The sequence below is a fragment of the Coregonus lavaretus genome (assembly GCF_964263955.1).
Source record: "Coregonus lavaretus genome assembly, contig: HAP1_SCAFFOLD_166, whole genome shotgun sequence".
Taxonomy (NCBI): Eukaryota; Metazoa; Chordata; class Actinopteri; order Salmoniformes; family Salmonidae; genus Coregonus; species Coregonus lavaretus.
In genome coordinates this window covers 191,238-210,850 of record NW_028161624.1, presented here as the reverse complement: position 1 = coordinate 210,850, position 19,613 = coordinate 191,238, and the positions used below count along the sequence as shown (strand labels likewise).

At 42.7% G+C, this 19,613-nt stretch overlaps 1 protein-coding gene across 1 annotated transcript in view; it reads right to left on the bottom strand.

Annotated features, from left to right (window-relative positions):
- The window catches only part of LOC311120316 (cyclic AMP-responsive element-binding protein 5-like), a gene marked incomplete at its 3' end in the record, with an annotated part of 54,418 nt that extends 40,751 nt beyond the window's left edge, over nt 1-13,667 (bottom strand). The window contains exons 1-4 of the mRNA XM_084194938.1: nt 13,615-13,667; nt 7,993-8,070; nt 7,486-7,579; nt 3,541-3,662 (exon numbers count right to left, since the gene is read on the bottom strand). Of these exons, the coding sequence (XP_084051064.1) occupies nt 3,541-3,662; nt 7,486-7,579; nt 7,993-8,046 (270 nt within the window). The 5' untranslated portion in view covers nt 8,047-8,070; nt 13,615-13,667. The remainder of the gene's footprint in view (nt 1-3,540; nt 3,663-7,485; nt 7,580-7,992; nt 8,071-13,614) is intronic.
- Between the last annotated feature and the right edge of the window lie 5,946 nt (nt 13,668-19,613).

Genomic DNA, 19,613 nt, shown 5'->3' with positions numbered 1-19,613 from the left:
TTGGAAAAGCATGGCGTTTGCAACGCCAGGGTTGTGGGTTTGATTCCCACGGGGGGCCAGTATGAAAAATTAAAAAATAATGTATGCACTCACTAACTGTAAGTCGCTCTAGATAAGAGCGTCTGCTAAATGACTAAAATGTAAATGTAAATGTTGTCCTGTTGGAAGGTGAACCTTCGCCCCAGTCTGAGGTCCTGAGCGCTCTGGAGCAGGTTTTCATCAAGAGTCTCTCTGTACTTTGCTCCGTTCATCTTTGCCTCGATCGTGACTAGTCTCCCAGTCCCTGCCGCTGAAAAACATCCTCACAGCATGATGCTGCCATCACCATGCTTCACTGTAGGGATGGTGCCAGGTTTACTCCAGATGTGACACTTGGCATTCAGGCCAAAGAGTTCAATCTTGGTTTCATCAGACCAGAGAATCTTGTTTCTCATGGTCTGAGAGTCTTTAGGTGCCTTTTGCCAAACTCCAAGCGGGCGTGTCATGTGCTTTTTACTGAGGAGTGGCTTCCGTCTAGCCACTCTACCATAAAGGCCTGATTGGTGGAGTGCTGCAGAGATGGTTGTCCTTCTGGAAGGTTCTCACATCTCCACAGAGGAACCCATTAGGTTATTCTCCTTCTCCCCCGATTGCTCAGTTTGGCCGGGCGGCCAGCTCTAGGAAGAGTCTTGGTGGTTCCAAACTTCTTCCATTTAAGAATGATGGAGAGCACTGTGTTCTTGGGGACCTTCCCCAGATCTGTGCCTCGACACAATCCTGTCTCGGAGCTCTACGGACAATTCTGTCATGACTTCCGCCGAGGCTGCCTCCCCTCCTTGTTCGGGCAGGTTTCGGCGTTCGTCGTCACCGGCTTACTAGCTGCTGCCGATTCATTTATCATCACTCCACTTATCTTGTCTAATTAATCACACACACCTGGTCCTTATCCCAAATTAGTCATTGTATAAGTGTTCCCTCTGCTTCCTTGTCTGTGTGGGTGATTGTTTGTAGTGAGCTGTTTGTAGCTCGGTTGAGCTACCCTTACCTTGTTGTTGCCAGGGTAGATATTTCCCCTGTGCCTGAGTGTTGTTGTCGCATGCTTGCGCAACTGTTTATCGACGGAATAAACTCTTTGGATGCGTATTACTCTCCTGCGCCTGACTCCTTCTATCACACGCATCACAAATTCCTTCGACCTCATGGCTTGGTTTTTGCTCTGACATGCACCGTCAACTGTGGGACCTTAGATAGACAGGTGTGTGCCTTTCCAAGTCATGTCCAATCATTTGAATTTACCACAGGTGGACTCCAATCAAGTTGTAGAAACATCTCCAGGATGATCAACGGAAACAGGATGCACCTGAGCTCAATTTCGAGTATCATAGCAAAGGGTCTGAATACTTATGTAAATAAGGTATTTCTGTTTTCTGTTTTTAATACATTTGCAAAAATGTCTAAAAACGTGTTTTCGCTTTGTCATTATGGGGTATTGTGTGTAGATTGCTGAGAAAAAAATAAGATTTAATCCATTTTAGAATAAGGCTGTTACTTAACAAAATGTGGAAAAAGTCAAGGAGTCTGAATACTTTCCGAAGGCACTGTAAATACCTCACACCTAAAACAACGTAAAACAACGACCGACCTTGATTCAATAATTGTGCAGAATACTGTATAAAAAGTGAACCAACGAGGCATTCGACAAGCAGGTTTGTATTTCTTACTCTCATCTTCTCTACCTGAAGAGAAAAACCCTCACACTTGGAAAGACAATGGCCAACCTTCATTTAAATAATTGTCATTGTGCAGAATAGTGTATAGAAATGGAAGGTGGGCTTCATCAGGTTAGTCTTACTGTCATCTTGTCTACCTGATAATCAGGTTAGTTGTATTACTGTTATATTGTCTACCTGATAATCAGGTTAGTTGTCTTACTGTCATCGTGTCTACCTGATTTTTATTTATTTTATTTTATTTAACCTCTATTTAACCAGGTAAGCCAGTTGAGAACAAGTTCTCATTTACAACTGCGACCTGGCCAAGATAAAGCAAAGCAGTGCGATAAAAACAACAACAACACAGTTACATATGGGATAAACAGAACGTACAGTCAATAACACAATAGAAAATATATATACAGTGTGTGCAAATGTAGCAAGTTATGGAGGTAAGGCAATAAATAGGCCATAGTGCAAAACAATTACAATTTAGTATTAACACTGGAGTGATAGATGTGCAGAAGATGATGTGCAAATAGAGATACTGGGGTGCAAATGAGCAAAATAAATAACAATATGGGAATGAGGTAGTTGGGTGGGTTAATTTCAGATGGGCTATGTACAGGTGCAGTGATCGGTAAGCTGCTCTGTCAACTGATGCTTAAAGTTAGTGAGGGAGATAAGAGTCTCCAGCTTCAGAGATGTTTGCAGTTCGTTCCAGTCATTGGCAGCAGAGAACTAGAAGGAATGGCGGCCAAAGGAGGTGTTGGCTTTGGGGATGACCAGTGAGATATACCTGCTGGAACGCATACTACGGGTGGGTGTTGCTATGGTGACCAATGAGCTAAGATAAGACGGGGATTTGCCTAGCAGTGATTTATAGATGACCTGGAGCCAGTGGGTTTGGCGACGAATATGTAGTGAGGGCCAGCCAACGAGAGCGTACAGGTCACAATGGTGGGTAGTATATGGGGCTTTGGTGACAAAACGAATGGCACTTTGATAGACTACATCCAATTTGCTGAGTAGAGTGTTGGAGGCTATTTTGTAAATGACATCGCCAAAGTCAAGGATCGGTAGGATAGTCAGTTTTACGAGGGCATGTTTGGCAGCATGAGTGAAGGAGGCTTTGTTGCAAAATAGGAAGCCGATTCTAGATTTAACTTTGGATTGGAGATGCTTAATGTGAGTCTGGAAGGAGAGTTTACAGTCTAACCAGACACCTAGGTATTTGTAGTTGTCCACATATTCTAAGTCAGACCCACCGAGAGTAGTGATTCTAGTCGGGCGGGCGGGTGCAAGCAGCGTTCGATTGAAGAGCATGCATTTAGTTTTACTAGCGTTTAAGAGCAGTTGGAGGCTACGGAAGGACTTTACAGTGTCCCAAAACTTTTTGGAGATAGTTCAAAAAGATAATCAGGGTAGTTGTCTTACTGTCATCGTGTCTACCTGATAATCAGGTTAGTTGTCTTACTGTCATCGTGTCTACCTGATAATCAGGGTAGTTGTCTTACTGTCATCGTGTCTACCTGATAATCAGGTTAGTTGTCTTACTGTCATCGTGTCTACCTGATAATCAGGTTAGTTGTCTTACTGTCATCGTGTCTACCTGATAATCAGGTTAGTTGTCTTATTGTCATCGTGTCTACCTGATAATCAGGTTAGTTGTCTTACTGTCATCGTGTCTACCTGATAATCAGGTTAGTCTTACTGTCATCGTGTCTACCTGATAATCAGGTTAGTTGTCTTGTTGTCATCTTGTCTACCTGATAATCAGGTTAGTTGTCTTATTGTCATCTTGTCTACCTGATAATCAGGTTAGTTGTCTTATTGTCATCTTGTCTACCTGTTTGTTGTCCTCTTCCTCCTGGGCCTTCCTGAACTCCTGTTCTATAGAACAGTCCAGCTCGCTGAACAGACCCACCTCCTCACAGTTCTTCAGGAAGCGCGTCGGGGTTGGCGTCTGGTCTGGAACACAGGAGACACCATAGAATTACATATACAACTCACTAGAACGGATATTAGCATCCTAGCAGGTAGCAAATTGACAAAAAAATCGTCTATCTTGGTCAGGAAAGCATTCATTCTAGAAACAGAAAAAAAAAGTTAAATAGTGTATAAAACAATACATTTGTATATATATCTGCACTGCATGTTTGTTAACTAGCCGTGAGAGGGACTCACACAACATTTTCAACTCTAATAATGTTAGCTAAAAATGACTTGTTTTTGTCCGTTGCCTGAACTGTTAAGTTGTGATAGTTTGTCGATAAAGAAGAACAGCTGATGAATACAAAGTGGACAGAGGCAGAGAATACGCCAAGCTAATGATCGTTCCAAATGGTTAGCAAAGCCACTCTCCTTTTACATTAGACACAGATACCACTCTCAATAGCAACATTTCAGTTAACAATGTCCAGACCTCACCTACAGAGAGGGGGGGGGGCATTTGTTCCCTTTAGTCAGGCAGTGTTACTCCACTCAGCATCAGGGGGCAGAGAGACCAGAGAGACTGGATCATGTTTCAGACAGTCCAGGTGATTTTAGGATCAAGTCCTTTTCAAAGGCTAAAAGTATACTCCACCACGGCCTGTTTATCCATTCTGGCTAGACTGGGGATTGACGACCAAAATACAGTTTGACCAAAACAGTCTGGCTTTCCCAATAGGGAGGATGAGAGCTTAACTCTTCCATTAAAACGTTTTTAAAAACTGGAGCGCCAGCGGTGTCCATTTCCAGAGAAGTATGATGACGTGACAACTCACCGCGGATGTTAGGAGAAACAGGCCAAACCTTGGTAAAATGAGGTAAGCTTTGGTGTTACATATCAAAAAGGGGAAAGGGTCTGGGGCAGTTTAAATCTCTCTGGGTGACATGTTGAAGTTGTGTTAACCCTAAACAGGAGAGTCAGACAGACAGGTGACTTATGATCGTCGACCCTCTTCCAGTAAGAGAAATGGACAGAGCAGTAAGAGAGAGAGTGGGGAATGAGGACACTGACTCAGCCGGGACAGAAACCTGATTCTCCTGGTCGCTCAGTGTAAATAATAAAGAAGACAATCTCAGTCAGCATCAGCCTAACACACACACACACACACACACACACACACACACACACACAAACACACATACATACACACAGTGCCTTCAGAAAGTATTCACACCCCTTGACTTTTTCCACATTTTGTTGTGTTACAGCCTGACTTTAAAATTGATTAAAATTTTGTTTTTTTGTCACTGGCCTACACAAAGTGGAATCATGTTTTTCAAAATGTTTACAAATTCATTAAAAATGAAAAGCTGTAATGTCTTGAGTCAATAAGTATTCACCCCCTTTGTTATGGCAAGCTTAAATAAGTTCAGGAGTAAATGGACTCACTCTGGACTCACTCTGTGTGCAATAATAGTGTTTAACATGATTTTGAATGACTACCTAATCTCTGTACTCCACACATACAATTATCTGTAAGGTCTCTCAGTTGAGCAGTGCATTTCAAACACAGATTCAACCACAAAGACCAGGGAGGATTTCCAATAACTCGCAAAGAACGGCACCTATTGGTAGATGGGTAAAAAAAAAGAGCAGACATTGAACATCCCTTTCAGCATGATGTAAGTTATTAATTTTTTTTGCAACAAGGCACTAAAGTAATACTGCAAAAAATGTGGCAAAGCAAATAACTTTTTGTCCTGAATACAAAGCGTTATGTTTGGGGCAAATCCAATACAACATATCTAATACAATATTTGCAAGCATAGTGGTGGCTGCATCATGTTATGGGTATGCTTGTAATCTTTAAGGACTGGGGAGTTTTTCAGGATAAAAAATAAACGGAATGGAGCTAAGCACAGGCAACATCCTAGAGGAAAACCTGGTTCAGTCTGCTTTCAACCAGACAATGGGAGATATATTCACCTTTCAGCAGGACAATAACCTAAAACACAAGGCCAAATCTACACTGGAGTTGCTTAGCAAGAAGACAGTGAATGCTCCTGAGTGGCCGAGTTACAGTTTTGACTTAAATCTGCTTGAGAATCCTTGGCAAGACATGAAAGGGGTTGTCTAGCAATGATCAACAACCAATTTGACAGAGCTTGAATAATTTTGAAAAGAATAATGGGCAAATATTGTACAATCCAGGTGTGCAAAGCTCTTAGTGACTTACCCAGAAAGACTCACAGCTGTAATCGCTGCCAAAGGTGATTCTAACATGTATTGACTCAGGGCTGTGAATACTTATGTAAATGTGATATTTCTGTATTTAATTTTCAATACATTTGCAAAAATTCCTAAAAACATGTTTTCACTTTGTCATTATGGGGTATTGTGTGTAGATGGGTGAGAAAATGTTTTTTATGTAATCAATTTTGAATTCAGGCTGTAGCACAACAACATGTGGAATAAGTGAAGGGGTGTGTATACTTTCTGAAGGCACTGTACATACATACATTTGTATCCTAATTTGAGCGAATTTGCTACACTCTTTGAAGAATAACCCTTTCCACAGACGGTTCTACATGGAACCCAAAATGGTTCTACGTGGCCCCAAAAAGGGTTCTCCCTGGAACCAAAAAGGGATCTCCTATGGGGACAGCCGAAGAACACTTTTGGACCCATTTTTTCTAAGAGTGTACAGCAGGAAAATAATCCTGCAGCAACAGGAAAGTACAGTTATTATGTGGATTATAATTAATGGACATTTTTGTAGGGGTTGATATAGTAGAACTTCAGAATACTTTTTAAACCTCAAATACACTTTTAAATACATCTATATATACACACACACATACACACATACACACACACACACACACACACACACACACACACACACACACACACACACACACACACACACACACACACACACACACACACACACACACACACACACCAGTCTTCTGTTGCATCAGCAGGGCTCTGTCTAGGCACTAAAGATCTGGAAGTATGATTTTGCCTTGGGATTGACACTTACAGGTGCTGTACACAGACAGTATAAATCAGGTCTTCCTTTGAACTGTGGGTCAATATGTCATCCCCAACCACACCACATCTCCTCCCCTCTGTATGGTGGGGCAGGGTGGGGCAGGGTGGGGGAACCCCCCCTCCACCACCCCTCCACCCATTCATCCCCTCCCCACTGTCACAGCAAGACTAATGAGATCTGTGATGATGACAGGAAACCAGCGGCACAACTCAGCAAGGAAGAGAAATGTTGTCTATGACAAAACATGTATCTTAATTTGGAAAAAGGAAAAATATGAATTTCTCCGGCGATACATCAATGTCTCATTGTCCTGCTGAGCACTGCAGAACGACAAGGTATGGGTTACAGATTAGACTCAATACACAACGAGGCTTTCACCATTGGGAAATGAGGAGAGCCACAACAGAGTCGAGATACAGTATAGCAGTCAACCACAAACTCTCCTGAACACAACGCACAGCACAGTTGGCCTGAATTCAGTCATTCATTAAGTGAATTTCATTGAATTGACTGAATCAAAAACGGAATCAACCCCAACCCTGGTGTAGGCTACACAGTTCTGTTTATAGCCTGACTTACTATATGCCTGGCGGGGACAGTTGCTACTTCCTGAGAGAGAAATACAACACTCATCTATTCCAGAACACCACGATGGGACTAGACTATATAGAGGCTGTGTCCCAAATGGCATCCTATTATGGGCCCTGGTCAAATGTAGTGCACTACATAGGGAATAGGGTGCCAGTTGGGATGCACACTAGAGAGTGATGTTACAGCATGGGATGTCTGAAGCCGTTTGTCACCTGATAACATGTTGTCGATCTTTATGGAGGGAAACTTCAGGGTCATCTCATGCTTGTGCCGGTGAATCATCAGGTGGTCCTCTGTGGGGAATCGCTGTTGGGACAGAATTATTAGATTCATTTTGGGGTAAAGAAAACTGTACTGTTAAAAAAAAGAGGATAACACAGGAAACAATAAATATAGTTCTTTTCCAATGTGGTCCTCCTCGATAAAGAACACAACCACTCAGTTCTCTACGCACAGAGTCTCAAGCCTGGAATCCAGTGATATTCAGTTATATTTTGTATGATATTCACTAGTGTGAATTCCAGGTTAAAAAGGCATGCACAGAGACCGTTAAAGGAATACTGCACTCCAGAAACAAATTCCTGTGAATTTTGTGGTTGTCTATGATCATTGAGTAAGTACAAATGTGTTGTTTTGCGGTAATCTATCTTCTTAATGTCTCCAGCATGTGGACAAAATACCTGGGAGTTTAACACTGAACATACAGTGTCGACACTCACCTGAGAACAGCCAGGGGCACTGCACACAAACGGCCTTTCCTGCTCAGAGTTCATCACTCTCACCAACTCCTCATAAGACTACAAACAGAGAGAGAGAGAGAGAGAAAGAGAGTGAAAGAGAGAGAGAGAGAGAGAGAGAGAGAGAGAGAGAGAGAGAGAGAGAGAGAGAGAGAGAGAGAGAGAGAGAGAGAGAGAGAGAGAGAGAGAGAGAGAGAGAGAGAGAGAGAGAGAGAGAGAGAGAGAGAGAGAGAGAGAGAGAGAGAGAGAGAGAGAGAGAGAGAGAGAAAAGAGGAGAGTTTAGCTCCCAGCACACATGAAGACGTAGACATCCCTTTCTTTCATTGTGTCATTCTAGATTACTCTATTGATGTTGTGCCTGAAAATAGCAGACTTCGTAGTTATTTTCAGTCGTAAACATACAAAATATAGTATTCCATTCCCTCATGGCAGTAGCCTACAGACAGGTGTTCATTAGTTCATACAGAGAGCGACAGGACATGACATCAAGAAAAAAGATGTTACAGCTTAAAGGCAGGGCCCGGCCTGGTCTCTATGACCGGGGTTGCGTCTCAAATGGCACCCTATTCCCTATAGGGCCCTGGGCTCTAGTCAAAAGTAGTGTACTATATAGGGAATAGGGTGCCATTTGGGATGGCGCCTGGGTGGGGGGAATGGGGGGGGGGGGGTTGATTACGTGTGGTAGTATAGTAGGAGCAGATTAGACTAGAGTTTACAACACATATAATAGTAGGAGCAGATTAGACTAGAGTTTACAACACATATAATAGTAGGAGCAGATTAGACTAGAGTTTACAACACATATAATAGTAGGAGCAGATTAGTCTAGAGTTTACAACACATATAATAGTAGGAGCAGATTAGACTAGAGTTTACAACACATATAATAGTAGGAGCAGATTAGACTGGAGTTTACAACACATATAATAGTAGGAGCAGATTAGACTAGAGTTTACAACACATATAATAGTAGGAGCAGATTAGACTAGAGTTTACAAAACATCAGCACGCATTTAACTGCTATTTCCTGGAATGACTATTTCCAGGAATGACGTGACCACAGGGACTTCATGTTTTATTCAGACTAGAGGTTCTACGTCTCACTAAGTCTTATTGCAGTCTAACCTCTACTGTCTTCTAACCAGCCCCTCCACCCTCAGCACACTGCCAGGCCATTCAGCCCTCTGGGAGACTAGGGCCTAACTGCTTAGCTGCCTGGTTTGTAGCCTGAGAGGGGGATAAAAATGTTAAAGACTCTTTTTGAAATCCTGTTTTGTCATTGATTAGGGAGCAGGCGCCCTTGTTCTTTGGATGAAAATGGGTGGGACATGTTGGAACCAAATGAATCCACTGAGAAGCACTCATACGATAAAGCCTAACACAAATTACTCTTCAAATGTACACACAGACAACCACATTAGGCCGGGATTCAATCCGATTGCTCATTCTCGACAACGGTAAATGCTGCATATATCGGCTCAATTGGAAATGGTGTTTAAAAGCCGCATTTTCCACCATGTGTGATCTGATTGAATCCCACAAAAGTGCCAATTTTTTCGTCTCTGTATTTGAATAAACTAAACATTTGAGCCAAGGCCACACATGACGTGTTCAGCATGAATACCTTCATACATGATTAACATGTGTGATTTTTTTGACCTGTACAGACTATTTCCTCTAACAAGGTCAAAACATTGAAATGGTGTGTAAAGTTAACCAGAGCCTTTTTCCTTACAGGCTACTTCTGCTAGGAAAGGTCTGGACAGGGTCCCTCTGTCAGAGGGCAAGGAGGTATGCGTCTCTATCTATCCCCCCTTCTCTCTTTTTATCCTTCTCTCTCCTTCGCTCTCTCTCTTTCTCCCTCTCTCTTCTCGTCCTTCTCTCTCTGTCTCCCGTCCCTCTCTCTCTTTCTCCCTCCCTCACCTTTTTCTCCTTCTATCACTTTACTACCTAAAACGACACTTTCCAGAGCAACAGCAACAACCTTATCGATCGAGTATTATCTAATTGTACACTTAGTGAGCCTTGGCCACTCCAAGACAAAGAAGTAGACTCTCCACATACTGTAGGTCCAATACTGGTAGTAGACTCTCCACATACTGTAGGTCTAATACTGGTAGCCCAGATATAATATAAAAAAGATTGGTCTGAACAGCATGATCTATTCTCTAACCTGGATACTTTCAGTTCATCAAGCTTTGTTCACTAAGTAGAATTCTTCTCACAGTATTATCAACAACTTAAACTAGTCCATCAAGTGTTTTGACAATCTGATTCGGCTTATGTTCCAAAAGCTTCTCTCCAAATGTCAATCCGAAAACCACCAGACTAATATCCAAAGAGAAACATTTTATATTCCATTTCCACACGTTAGGCCTAAACTTTATTCACAAGTCATTACCAGAATAGGGAAAATTATTGATGTGGGGCTTTTCTTTCAGAAATACCTCAACTCAACATGTTGAAAAGGAAATTCAAACCATCATACACATAAAACACTGAAACAAGGGCTCCATGTAAGCCCCAGTGAGTTGTCCCAATTGCTGCTCTCGCCTCTAAATCGCCAGAGCACAACGCCTTTTCCCTTCAATGGGGCACTTGGCTTTCACTTGATATAGATGTTTTAGTTTAGCAGAGGAAATTTGGTTACACTTTACATTAACTGGGTCCCGATGTGAGAGAGGGGAAGGATTAGTGAGCGGAGTACGATTTCAACAGGGACCAGGGAACGAACTCTCCAGGTAAGGCACATATTACAATTCATACAGTATGGTGTGTGTTTGGCGTGTGTGTGATCGGTGTGTGTGTGTGTGTGTTCGGCGTGTGTGTGTTCGGCATGTGTGTGTGTTCGGTGTGTGTTTGGCGTGTGTGTGATCGGTGTGTGTGTGTGGCGTGTGTGTGTTCGGCGTGTGTGTGTTCGATGTGTGTTTGGCGTGTGCGTGATCGGTGTGTGTGTGTGTTCGGCGTGTGTGAAGGGGGGGGGGGCCTTCAACAGCGCAGGTTCATGGTGGGATCACAGCGAGCCCTGAGGCGAGGAACACGGCTCGCTCAGACAATGCTGTGTGTGCTGTCAACTCCTCATGTAGGCCTTATAGTACACTGTAAACACACAGGACAGAGGGGCCCCTGAGAGGCAACCCTCAATCACTGTCAATCACCACCTCTCTGTCCCTGCACTGTGTGTAAACTGTGTGTGTGTGTGTGTGTATGTGTGTGTGTGTGTGTGTGTGTGAACTTCCAACAAGCATAGAGACTTCTCCACCCCAGGGCTCCACCAGTCAACACACTCACATCCACATAGAGGATAACAAGGAGTTAACTAACACTGAGCTGCGGAGGGCCGCGGTATATACACACTCAGCATAGGGCCTTTTTACACTACCACAATACCTGAAGTCAGATCTGCCTTTATTTATAGAAGGGACTGTGATTGTGTGGACGGTATCACTCATGGCAAATTGTATGAATCATCTTCTTTATAATTATGTTATTAGAGTTTGTTTTTGTAAAAGTAGGCTATTAAAATTGTTTTTTTTCTCATAAAAATGCAAACATGTTGCTAACAGTTCAAACATTTTGCAGACGCTCTTATCCAGAGTGACTTACTGTAGTAAGTGGATAAATTTTTGTACTTTTTCCCTATATTGGTCCCCTGTGTGAATCGAACCCACAACCCTGGCGTTGCAAGCGCCATGCTCTACCAACTGAGCCACACGGGACCCTAACAAACCCAAAGTATAATATGTAAAACCATGAGGATTATTATAACATCACATCCTAATCTTTACCTGGTTGAATAGACTCAAAATCATAACCTGGAAAGTGCTCAAATTTACAGCTGGTCAAATGCACACAAACAGTGGTGTATACCGGTTGTATTCACTTAACTTAATTGATGAAGTTAACTTAGGTAGTTGATTAAGTAAATTCTTTATTCTGTGTTACTGTGCTAATTATTTTATACCAATGTTTATGATCATGGTAGCTTATCTATAGTGACAGATTTGATTAATATCTTCATATATAATAATTAAATTAGAAATAAACACATTTTTAAGAAGTATACTTCAGTCTACCTCTGTCTTGTGTTAGATGTATTTTTATTTTACCCACTATAATAATAATTATTCTGTCAATAACAATGAACTTTTTTCAATCTTACCTCCATCAGTCAGACCAGTTATTTTCAGTAGGCCTTAATTCCAGTACACTCTCTTTCCCTAACTTCTAGTAGTCTTATAACGATTATTTTTTCTTTTAAGTTATATGCCTCAAATAATTTTGGTAATGTTCTATTTAATTTAGGCTATTTAATGTGAGTTTCTATTTTATTTATGAAGATGGATTCATCATCAGATATTATAATGTTGCACATGAATCATATTTAGTTAAACCACTAACACAATAATATTAGTTATTAACATTAACATTATCATTATCATCATCTTCATCATTAGTGAATAGTAATTGCAGAAGAGAGGCACCACAGTAAACTTACAGAGAGAGATTGTTTGATAGATATAGGCTACAATTTTTTTTTTAAACTGGAAACTGATAAATGGAGAATGGTTCGCCATCATTTAAACTCAATGACAATCTAATCATAAGATTAAAACATATTTTTCAGCCGCAGGCACTTAAAGTCAAGTGTGCCCCGTCAGCAGAACCCCTCTGGAACCTTCAATAGCTCGGCGGCGGTTAATCAAATAGCGACTGCTGGCTTGCAGAATGACGTAATGTTTCGGTTAGATTCCTCTTCAAAATGAAATGTGAACAGTATTATAGGCTACCACAGTATCATAAACATGTATTGGTATTATGGATGGAATGACAGCTCCTCTTAAGCTACTTTTACCATTGTCGAGGACGTGACCGTTCGTAAACTGCACAGGACAACATCTAGACGTGGGCTGCATCCATCCATGGATGGGACAGGGGAACAATGATGCAAAATTCTGCAAACTTGAGAATCATTAAAAATATTACTTTGTAATGCTCTACAAAAAATGGCTAAGTCGACTCCTATAGGTTAGCCCACCCTGTGTCAGTATTTGCAGTTGATAACCATTGCGAACTAATTCCTCCAAATATTGTCTTTAGTAATTGCGCACCATAGGCTACCCTGCACTGACACATCGCTCGATACTACTGTCGATACTACACATAGTTAACCTACTCACACATACAGTTTGTGGGGTAAATTACCATGGTAGCTAATAGCTACGGTACGGCACTGACAGCTCGCGAGCAGCGAGCATCACTTGACATCTCCGTGCTCAACTTCAACAACATTCAACAGTCAGTCCACGCGCGTCCTGAAACTTCTAAGTATTGCACTGAGATGGCAAGCCTGCTACTATACGAAGAAATAACTGACATAAACACAATTCTGCTCATAATACAATATGCACGAGACAACAGACAATAATATTAAATCAAACAAATCTACAGAACGCCGCAGCATTCAGTCGATGCGATTCTCTGAGCAACTTGTCACATCAACCGAAGTGAAAATATAACAACACAACTGTACAAAACGAAATTAACAATCTATAATTGCAAGTTTATAATTTACTGTAGTGGAATGCAATTCTTTTAACTTACCAAACAAGTGTAGAAAATATGCAACAGCCTCTCAGAAGGAACCACGTTGGACTGAGAAAAGATTACAATACGTTCTATTTAGAGAAGCATTACGTCACCCCTCGGTGACGTCACGTGGGATTCCTGAACTTCTAAATCATTGTGGTCCGCTTGGAGGCGGGCTGTTGGGGCGAGCAAGGCAGAGTTTGGGACGTAAGGTAGGGCACACAACTGAGAGGGTACCCCACTATCAACTTGCCCCAATACTTATTTAAAGGCTACCCTATACAAAAACATGTTTTATCATAGGGTATTCACCTCTTGTTTGCAAAAAAAACCGGATCAGCCAGAATAGTGGCTGCTTTTAAGATGGTAAATAAAGTTTACATTGAAATTTATATTTCATGTTTTAATATACAGTAGTATAGAAGACCGATAGCAATTCAATTCATTTCCAATTACCCAAGTTCACAAATACAAGAAAGTTACCCTTGAATAGCAGACTTGGACCTTGTCTTAGAGAGAGAGAGAGAGAGAGAGAGAGGGAGAGAGAGAGAGAGAGAGAGAGAGAGAGAGAGAGAGAGAGAGAGAGAGAGAGAGAGAGAGAGAGAGAGAGAGAGAGAGAGAGATAGCGAGAGAGAGCGAGATAATGTTTTCCTCTCTCCATCTTCTACCTCTTAATAATGAATAATCATGCCGCTGCCTTGAGTAAATAAATAATTGGAGACATTATATCTACCTCTAAGTGTTGGATTTAAGAGATGGTGTTACACAGACAAAGAACAAGTGAGATATTTGTCCTGGCATAATGCTAGGTAGGCTAGAGGTAATGTGATGCAGGGGAAATCAAGGACAGACAGAACATCATCCTGGTTCTACCATCAAACTAAACAGCCTTCTGTCTGTAGAACATCATCCTGGTTCTACCATCAAACTAAACAGCCTTCTGTCTGTAGAACATCATCCTGGTTCTACCATCAAACTAAACAACCATCTGTCTGTAGAACATCATCCTGGTTCTACCATCAAACTAAACAACCATCTGTCTGTAGAACATCATCCTGGTTCTACCATCAAACTAAACAGCCTTCTGTCTGTAGAACATCATCCTGGTTCTACCATCAAACTAAACAACCATCTGTCTGTAGAACATCATCCTGGTTCTACCATCAAACTAAACAACCATCTGTCTGTAGAACATCATCCTGGTTCTACCATCAAACTAAACAACCATCTGTCTGTAGAACATCATCCTGGTTCTACCATCAAACTAAACAGCCTTCTGTCTGTAGAACATCATCCTGGTTCTACCATCAAACTAAACAACCATCTGTCTGTAGAACATCATCCTGGTTCTACCATCAAACTAAACAACCATCTGTCTGTAGAACATCATCCTGGTTCTACCATCAAACTAAACAACCATCTGTCTGTAGAACATCATCCTGGTTCTACCATCAAACTAAACAACCATCTGTCTGTAGAACTCGTACATACCCTTTCTATCTATGGCACTTCTCCATGTTTATGTCAGGGGGGTGGTTTGTGTGCACATTAAATGGATGACACACAAGAGAGGTGCTTAGTGATGGATATGGACAATTGAGTTGCCTGTCACTTGTACAATGATCATCCCTTCTCCCTCTCTGCCCCCTAATTCTGTCACTCTCTAAGATACGCTCATGTTTCCAGACAGAGCAGTATTATGTTTCCTCTACTCTGCCATTATTTATTTCATCTGTTAATGCAGGAGCCAGGAGGATAGGTAAATCACTTAATGATCTTGAGTCTTATTCATGCAACTGTTTGCAGCTATCTTACATATCATCACTTCCTCAATTTTTCTTTATAAATGTGACACAGGCCTAAAGAGACATGAAATGTGATGACATGCTGGATGACATTGTCTTTAAAAATAGTCCTCCCTGATATGGACAGTGTATCAAGAGGTATTATCACCATCATGTAATTTAATAGAAAGGCCATGTAAACAATGTCACCACCACTACCACCACCACCAGGATCATTGAAATTGAAGCCTCGGTTAAAATGTACAATAAAAAAGCCCCAGACATCTGGGTGCTGAAAAATCATGCAAATTGGAGCTGAGTGTGACCTGCTGGTGGTGGCTTGTAGGCTTGGCTGGGGGGCTGGGCTGGGGGGTTGGGAGGCTGGGCTGGGGGACTGGGGGACTGGGGGCCTGGAAGGCTGGGGGGCTGGGAGGCTGGGCTGGGGGACTGGGGGACTGGGGGCCTGGAAGGCTGGGGGGCTGGGAGGCTGGGAGGCTGGGGGGCTGGGAGGCTGGGAGGCTGGGGGGCTGGGAGGCTGGGGGGCTGGTGGGCTGGGAGGCTGGGCTGGGAGGTTGGGAGGCTGGGCTGGGGGGCTGGGCTGGGAGGCTGGGCTGGGGGGCTGGGGGGCTGGGGGGCTGGGAGGCTGGGAGGCTGGGCTGGGGGGCTGGGCTGGGGGGCTGGGGGGCTGGGAGGCTGGGCTGGGTTGCTGGCTGATTGACTGGGCTGGCTGGCTGGGCGGCTGTGATGTCTGACTGAGACCGAGACCATCCAGGCACCAGCGTGTAGCCCTACTCTCCCTCTCCTCTCATCTTCCCCTCTCCTCCTCTCCTTGGTCCCAGCCTGGGGATTAATGACTGTCTCCTCTCCTCCTCTCCTTGGTCCCAGCCTGGGGATTAATGACTGTCTCCTCTCCTCCTCTCCTTGGTCCCAGCCTGGGGATTAATGACTGTCTCCTCTCCTCCTCTCCTTGGTCCCAGCCTGGGGATTAATGACTATCTCCTCTCCTCCTCTCCTTGGTCCCAGCCTGGGGATTAATGACTGTCTCCTCTCCTCAAAGAGAGAGAGATGTTTACCGCTGCACTGTGTCGTCCAGGACGGCGCAGGCAGCAGCACTAAGAGGTCTCTGTCACAGAAACAATAACGCCGACTGAAACGCCTCCATAACTCAGGAGCCTCTCCCGCCTGGCTCTTTTAAGAAGAGCTTTAATCAACGTTTATGACACCCTTTTGTCCTTTATTGCCTATATATTTCCAGAACAATCCAAACATCATATCCCCGGAGAACGGGACTATTAACGGTAAAAGAGGCATACAGTGAGGGGTCGTTGACCTCCACTAAAGGAGATTTGATCAATATTGTACGGGACGTCGTTTTAGCCTACCTCCTCCTCCTCCTGAATGTGTGCTTTGCTTTCCACAGTGCTTTTTGAATGGGATCACCTTGGAAAGGTTTCTTAAAGCACGCCCCTATGAAGACAGTGGTGTACTGTACTGTTTAATACCTGGGCAGGGCTGTGGATGGCTTCTCTGTTTGATCTTGTTGATGGAATGTTACAGTGTCAGGGGGTTGACCTCTTTCCTCTTTCCATACCTTGGGAAATGATGGCTGGTTTGTGCCTGCAGGGCTGGAAACGTTGAGGCGTTAGGCTTTATGTAATACTGTAACATACATAGCCTTTCCTCTGTACAGTCCCTCGATATGGCAATGGCTATGTCCCAATGGCACCCTATTCCCTTTAAAGTGCACTACTTTTGACCAGTGCCCAGGTCAAATGTAGTACATTACATAGGGAGAGGGGGCCATTTGGGACGGAGACAATGCGTACCTTAGGCAGAGCCAGACATTTACCTGTTACTGTAATACATAGGCCTTTGTATTCTTTTTAATGTATCATCTGTAGCTACATTGATGTTGACTAATGTCTTGGTGCGCTGCAAAGGTACAAAGGGAGGCAACTCATGAGTTTTTATGTCCAGACAATAGAAGATTATGATATGAGAATGTCATATTTATTATATGCAGTATTAGGAATACATTGAAGATTTAGGATATAATAATATGGATAATAGGATATAACAGCAATGTTTTGTTTGTTGGTGAAAAGTTGAGCCTTGTACAGAACCATAGTACCTTAATGTATAGAGTAATGATATCCAGGTATGCACATAATGATGTCATTAGCAAGTATCCGATGGTTTGTTTTCGCTTGCTCTTTCAAGAGATCCAATTTCATGTGAGGACATATTGCAATTGCTCGCTGCGTTGAAAATGCAATATTTCAACTTGGTGTGTAAACTCTAAGCTGCCCTTCCAGCACTGATAACTACGCCAGATTACACTTGATAAATAAACACAAGGTATGGATTTGGAATTTAAACAAATACTGGGTTCCCAGGAGGTCTTCTGCTCTGCTAAACCTGTGGGTCTGATACTTTCCTCCTAGTGCTTATTTTGGGGGCTTTGTGACATTTTCTTTGGGATCAGAAGCTTCTCTGTCTAGCCAAGATATATGGCTTTGCATGAACAGGCCAGGTCAGCCTTGTAAAATAAGTCTTCTCACCTCAATGGGACTTCCTGAATAAATAAAGATAAAATACAAAATAAAATGAACATGATTTCAACGGTCATAGAGCAGTTATGGACCAGAACCGTGGTAGTGGGATTCAGTAGATAAATCCATAAGGATATCTGTGGAAGTTATAATTCCCAATCAAATACTTACAGTAGTTTGTCTTCCCCTCAATACCACATAGTATAGAACTAGTGTGTGGGTTGGTTTGCCACAGAGATTCAACGTCTTCACTAAATCTCTGATGCAGAAAATCACACATAACAGCTATGACCTCATCCGCTTTTATGAGCTGTAATGAATTGCACAGTAGTGAATGATGTCTGATTAGTAGCAGCTTTACTTATCAAGAACGACCATGGACAAATAGCCGTGGAGACTGAAGAGGCAGCAGTGGCAGCATTTCATATGAAAGGCCTTGACTCTCTCTCTCTCTCAAACAGTACAGGGCGATGACTGTGATGTCATTATGCCATGACGCTTTCACTGTAAAGATCCCACACTACTCAGCCCAGCAGCCCTGGGTTGTGTCCCAAATTACACCCTATTCCCTATATAGTGCACTACTTTTAACCAGGTCCCTTCCCTATAGAGTGCACTACTTTTGACCAGAGCCCCACATAGGGAATAGGGTGTCATTTGGGACGCAGCCCTGGAAAAAACAGGTTTACCAGTAGCAAGCATGATGCTGCCAGTTCTGATGCTGCCTGAACTGGGCCGGTGAGGAGGACCCAGTCCATTACACCACCACCGGGCACACAACCAGGGCTGAGCCATGTGCCAAAGAACGTGAAAGGAAAAGTAAGGAGAGAAGGAAAGGTACTGTAGCTTTGGTAGGAATGGATGGAAGAGTTTTACTTCCTTAATTAACCCTCTTCTTTCCTATGTGGAACATAAGGCTTCCATGAGAGAGCGCTACTGTTGCCAATATCCTGCCTTTTTGGTGATGGTTTTCCATGACAGACCACAGTCCTTCCCTGCCTCCTACGTCCGGTTCTGGGTGGAAGAGTAGAGGAGGGGAAGGTACAACATGGTTGGTTTATTTTTCATGTTTGAACTGAAGTGAGAGAGAGTTCATCAGTTGTGACAGGGCCTCAGGCCTGCAATCTGAGGTAGACTACAGATGTCACTTTTTCCCTGTGGATTGCTGTGTGCACTCATGGTCAACCTTCTGCACTGTGTCTGTATGACTTTGTTTGTTGACAGCAATGTCTTTCATTTCTGAAAACAATAAATATGAAAACAATAAATGCTGATCACGCCTTATGTAGAGGATGCCCATTTCATAATAATCCTGCTTGTATTTAGTCAGTCCTGTAGGAAGCTTTCTGTAGGTAGGGGCCCAATGTATAATTATTTATTTTTCTGTTTTCTGTCACACACTCCCTCCCTGTGGTCATTACCAAGAACTGTCCAAGAAAGAAGTGAAATATATTTTCATCTTACATTTAATATTTAAGTCATTTAGCAGACGCTCTTATCCAGAGCCACTTACAAATTGGTGCATTTCAACATCTCTCTTAGATGTCTGTCTGTCAAACACACACACACACACACACACACAGACACAGACACATAAAGAGATATACACACACACGTGTCCACACAGTGAAAAACAAAACTATAGCATGAAAGAAAGAGAAGGTTAGCCACTACATGT